Source organism: Hipposideros armiger, unplaced genomic scaffold (assembly GCF_001890085.2).
Source record: "Hipposideros armiger isolate ML-2016 unplaced genomic scaffold, ASM189008v1 scaffold_62, whole genome shotgun sequence".
In the NCBI taxonomy this organism is placed as follows: Eukaryota; Metazoa; Chordata; class Mammalia; order Chiroptera; family Hipposideridae; genus Hipposideros; species Hipposideros armiger.
In genome coordinates this window covers 858,028-864,027 of record NW_017731412.1, presented here as the reverse complement: position 1 = coordinate 864,027, position 6,000 = coordinate 858,028, and the positions used below count along the sequence as shown (strand labels likewise).

The following is a 6,000-nucleotide window of genomic DNA, read 5'->3' as shown; positions in this document are numbered from 1 at the left end:
TGGCCCATGGCAACCCACCGCCACAGGGGCTGCAGCCTACGCAGTCGCCTGCAACTCACGGCAGCCCAGCTCCAGGTTGAGCTGTTGTTCAGCATCTTAGGTGTAGAGGGCAGTGTCACTGGCCCTCATATGTGGGATCCGAACCAGGGCCCTCTGGTGTCCCAAGCCAGTTCTTAACCAACGCGCCACTTGGCTGGCTCTCAATTTCAACTCTTAACTGTTTCTTCTATTATTTCCCTCTGTGTGTCTAAATTAAAGGCTTTTATAGCTGTTTGTTTATTCTTACTGTTATAGTCTTCATCTGTTGGTGCCCCCCTGTGGAAGGTGGTCATTTTGTTTCTAACATCCCACTGCTCCCCTTACATACTTCCCCCCAATATAGTTCAGCCATTATTCAGTATTTATATTTTTATGACTATAAATATTCACAGCTAAGCCACTTCGTATATGGAGATTACTTTTCTTGCACTACTTTCTTTCTTGGAGTTAATTTTTTTTTGTTCAATTCACCCCAATCAATCCAAAAGAACCATGAAAGTATACCTCTTAGTGTAAAAAGATTACCTCTTAGTGTAATCTGAAACACAGGATAGTAGATCTGTAACATTCTCCCCCAAACCTTTCCCCACCCCATCCCTCACTTCAGAAATACTTTCCATAAATCCTCTTTGCAACCTTCTCTGTTTGGGGACCTACACATTTGGCTGGTAGCATCCTCGGATCTGGTTAGGAGTAGGGGGAGGGGACTGGGGCTCTCATCCCTGAATAAGCCTTTTCTCTTTGTCCCTGTGTCCAGCTATGCCTGCTGTCCCTGAGTCTACAGTGCCTCTGGTTCAGCTCCTGGGAGCAAAAGCCCAGGCTTCTGGGATTTAGGAAGGCTGTCTGTGAGCTCAGGAGGGTCTAACTTCTTGGACAGAATTAGCACGTTCTCCTATTTCAGTGCCACCAGCACTTTAGCTTTCAGAGACCCCAGTGCCCTTTAATTTTTGAGTCTTTCAAGGTTCGGTGGCTGACTGGGCGTGCTGCTAATTGGGATCCTCCCCGTTGCTTACTGTATGTACACTGGTTATTACCACCTGCACTTATGCTTTTTATCTTGTTAATGGCTTTTATTTGTTTTCATCTGTTCACATGTTCTTGATCCTTGTGAGTTGATTCCTGTTTTGTTCTTTACTGTCATCTTAATAGGGAAAGTGAGTGCAACTAAGCCTGTGTTTAATAAAAGTATAACTGGAACTGGTGTTTTTAAAAAATGCTTGCCAACTTTAAAGAATTAAAGACATGTTAATGTAAGATGTTGCCATTGGGAGAACTAGGTGAAAGGGCCATTTCATATTATAACTGCATGCGAATCGACAATGATCTCAAAAACTTTAATTACAAAAGTGGTTTAAGGCCACTGACATTACATAAGTATGCCTTTTCAATGTATAGCATTTCCTTTAAGAATTTACTTGTATGTTAGTATAATTGTAGGTTTGTTTGTTTTTTGGTAATCTCTTTTCTACATTTTCACTAAAGTTTTTCATTGCTACATTGTATATTATGTTGATGTGCTATAATTCATGACACATTTTCACAATTCTTTTAATCTTTTAGTGCGTATAGTACAAGGTATTGACCAACTACTTTTGGCCAGCAATGAATGAGTATGCCAGATTCACTGGAGTATCACCAGCAATGTGTGCTATTAGGACTTTTTTTTTTTTTTTTTTAGCAATTTTGGTAGATAGAAAATGGAATACTAACAGGGGTTTTAATTTGTGTTTTTTTCTTGATACCTTTTTCTAGACCATTTCAGTATTTGTTAATCATGGCCTGCTAAAGACTTCTGTTTTGAGACCTGCCCTCATTTTTTTTCACTCTGCAGTTTATTAATCAGTTACTTGGAGTTGTTCCTTTGTCAACACCAACAGAGGATAAACTGGCACTACCTGCTGACATCAGAGCCCTGCAGCAACATTTGTGTGTGGTGCAGCTGACGAGGTTACTGGGCTTGTACCACTCAATGGATAAAAATCAGAAATTAAGTGTGGTCAGAGAATTGATGATAAGGTACCAGCATGGACTGGAATTTGGTGAGCAACCTTTCAAAATGTCGTTCTCTGATCTGCTAAGACTTAGAAGTCAGTTTTTTGTTTTTGTTTTTGTTTTTTAATCACTTACAGCACCCTGTTTTAATGAGTTTGGCAAGGAGAATATTTTGTCAAGTGGGAACACAAGCCAAGTAGTGAAATGCAAAGCCTTTCCCATTTCTTTTTTAAAAATTTAGGTGTAGTTGGCATACAATATTAAACTTGGAGTTTTAAATAATTATAGTTGGCTTCCAGCTGTTCATATTCTTCCCGATCTGGTGAGCTAGCTCTTGATTACATGGGGGCTCATATGAATTGTATAGTCTGTGATAATTGTCATATTTTCTGATTATAGGCCTTAATATTAATGACATATACACTATGTAAATGACCAAAAGGAGTATTGTATATGGTGAAATAAGTATTTTGTTTAGAAATCAATGATCTTCAGATTGCTAGATATATGTGATAAAATATACATTATCTGATTAGATGATATCAGTATTTTTCTAACTGTATGCTAAACAATTAGGTGAAGTAATGAGCTATTACTTCAGTTATACATGGCCCTTGGCTTCTGTTCTTTTTTTCACCTAAAACTTCCTTCCAAATTTTGCTGCTTTTCCTTTGGGACCATTTCAGATACCACTTCTATTTGGAACCCTTCTGCCCCAGCTGAGTCTGGTCTCACCTTTTGAATCCTTTGATTCATGACTTATATTTTTCTCCTGGTATTTACCCTATTTTTATTATTTTCATTTCTTCTCTCTTTCTCCCTCCTATCACTTTCCTGCTGGAAAACTTCTCTGGGGCAGTAATAGTTAAACAAATGTTAAAATACAGATATGATTTTTTTTTCCCTTATAGGGAAATCCTGTTTGAAAACCGAATTGCAGTTTTCAGACTATTACTGTCTCCTTGCTGTCCATGTGCTTATTGATATATGGAGAGAAACAGGTAAGGAGCAGTAATTTCAGTTTAACTTTACTTTCTCTTTTTATTCGCTATACATCCTTAGACTAATTTTATAATCCAAGAATTTGATTTATGCTTTTAGGTTTTTTTCTTCCTTACCCTTCTCCAGGGTGCTTCTAGAAGAACCCAAGTCTCCAAGTATCCTCCCTACCCCCTGTAATCAGGAAAATCTTAAATCAGTGGATATCTGTTCTGTTTTTAAACATTCCCGAATACTGAGTAATGATGGTAAACAACCTATTATAAAGTTATAATAATTAAAATATAGAGAAACTGATTCACAGATAGATGTATAGGCCCGTGGAATGGAATAGCCCTTTTATTCACTTAAAACATTTATGTACAGGAAAATGACCTCTTTTTGGAATGCAGTTCTAATTAGCCCATTTAAGACAAAAATATAATGTACAATAAAGGAAGCATCATGAATCATTGAGCAAGAGAAGGATTATTCAGCCGATGGCACTGAGATGGCCTTTTCTTTAGGTCACCCCCTGACATTTATTAACAGTTTTTTGGAAAAAAATAACTTTAGGTACTTATTGCATATTATTCACTGGAATAAACTACTGGAATTAATAAAGGGCTGGGGAGAGTGTGCAAGATAGACACAACCCCTGTCCTCGTGGGTCATTTCACAGAGCACTCAGTTTTGATACTGTCATCCTCGACTTTTCAAGGATAGAATACTATGCTCTTTATAACCTAGCCTCTGCCTGCGTCTTTCAGATTCTTATGTACTTACAGTCCTGAATCTTTTTTTTTTTTTCTACTCTCACTGAACATCATGTTGCCTCTGTTTGAAGTAACTTTCTTACCTCTTTCATCTAACTTTTACTCAAACAGTGCCTCGACAAGTGTGTCTTGATTCCATCCCCTCCCGCGGATTTTATGCCCCTTCTGAACTTTTGTAGAACATTGTATGTACCCACATGATAGTACTTGTTACACTGTGTCGTATTGGGGATGGAGGTGAAATCTTTTTTACCAGAGTATTTACTATCTGAGCCCCAGATTCATGAGATTGCATAGGGTTGTAAAAGTCACCCTAATGTAAAAACCATTAATGAACTACCTACCTAGCAATTTGGTCCCTACTCAGATACCCTTCCTTCCTCACTTTTCCCTAACATCCATTCTTGCTCATAGTGACAATGGCTTTGTTAATCTCTAGTTTTTTTGAGCAAGATATCTGACCATCTAATAATAACAGTTGGTCATCAGGCAGTTGAAAGTGCTACACATGAATTAGCTAACTTAACCTCATAACAATGTAGTTAAGATTTATAGTTTTACAGAGGAGGGGAATGCAGGATAGAGAGAAAGAAGTTAGGCAAGTTGTCTAAAATTATACAGTGCACATTACACAGGAAATTGCAGGTATTATAAAGATGCAAATTTTCTTCAAGTCAGTGAAAGTAATGTTGAAGTGCTCCAATCATAGGCATTGTCATTGTTCAAGATGGATCTGGCAAAAATTAGAAATTTAGAGAAAATTGGTGAGGATGTTGAAAGAGACTGATTTGAATAGGAAAGGATTAAGAAGATGCTTTAGGAAATTGATGATGCTCTCAAATATGTTTGCAAAAAAGTATTTCTTTATGGTTATGCTGCAAAAGTAAAATGAAATGAAAGATGCCTTTTTTTCCTCTCCAGTTTTATGTTATAATTGACATATTGCACTGTATTCGTTTAAGGTATACAACATAACGATTTGATATATGTATCTATTGGGAAATGATTACTACAGTAAGTTTAGTTGCCTATCACTACATATAGCTATAAAATTTTTCCTTGTGATAAGAACTATTAAGATCTATTCTCTTAGCACCTTTCAAATATACAATACAGCATTGTTTACTATAGTTACCATGTTGTATATTCCCAGAACTTATTTATCTTGTATCATTTGTTATATTACAAAATGTAGTTAGAAAAAAATTTGCCCCAAAAAACTTCATCAGCCTTTGATGATCTTTTGATTTGATGAAGAATTTGTGTAGAGTCGTGGTTATAGCCTAAATTTTGCAAAATAAAGTAAAAATGATAAATCTTCATAATATTTGGTGTAATAGTCCAGAAAGAAGTATAAGTTAAACTCTTTTTTTTTTTTGCTATTTATTTTGAAATTTTGTTTCCATTTTCAAGAGATCTTTAAGAAAGTTTGTTTTCTTTTTCCCTGATACAAGTTATCCTTGATTAACCAGGACTTCTTAAAATTATCTATTCTCCATGTTGTTCAACTGTCTCTTCTATGCAGTTCTGAGCTTCTTGAGGCCAGGAACCACCTGTGACTCTTACCCCTGGGACTTATGTCTAGTGTTGCACAAGTTTAGGTTAATGAGTATTGAGTTAAATAAAACTGTGGTTGTAAACACCAGGTAGCAACATGGGAAAACACTTAAAAGGACAGAGCACAATATTGGATGTATGCTATGATTACTACTGTGTAAAAGTAATTATAGTTCAAAAATAATACATTAAAATCCTAATGGTAGTTTAAGTAGATTTTGGGTAGTTGGGATAATTTGGGTAGGATTATGGATGATATTTATTTATCTAAAGCTCCAATTTTTGGTTATCTTGTTTCTTTTCTCTTGGAAAAATGCATATAGAATATAATTTATTTTCTCGATATTAAAAACTCTTCCTTAATGTCAAATGTCTGTATGATGTTTCTTTGTGTGGGTGTTACTGTAATTTACTTAATAATCTCCCCATTATTAGTAAAATGAATATTTTTACACATAAAACTTTATTTGCATTTCATGTCATTTTCTTTAGATTCATAAAAGAGAAGTTAATACTCTATAAGACTTGATACATGTGACCTTTTGAGTTTTGGTAGGCCAAAAAAAGTATTATGTTTTGATGATTAATGAGCAATTTTTTTCAAATATTGTTTGACATCCTATTAGTAGAGTTACATATGGAAGAAAAATGATGTCTA

At 35.6% G+C, this 6,000-nt stretch overlaps 1 protein-coding gene across 2 annotated transcripts in view; it reads left to right on the top strand.

The window, feature by feature from the left end:
• The window catches only part of NAA25 (N-alpha-acetyltransferase 25, NatB auxiliary subunit), a 64,461-nt gene that overhangs the window by 38,781 nt on the left and 19,680 nt on the right, over positions 1 to 6,000 (top strand). For both annotated transcript variants that reach the window (XM_019641663.1, XM_019641662.1), the window contains exons 11-12: positions 1,871 to 2,078; positions 2,943 to 3,032. In XM_019641663.1, coding sequence (XP_019497208.1) covers positions 1,871 to 2,078; positions 2,943 to 3,032 — 298 coding nt within the window. The remainder of the gene's footprint in view (positions 1 to 1,870; positions 2,079 to 2,942; positions 3,033 to 6,000) is intronic.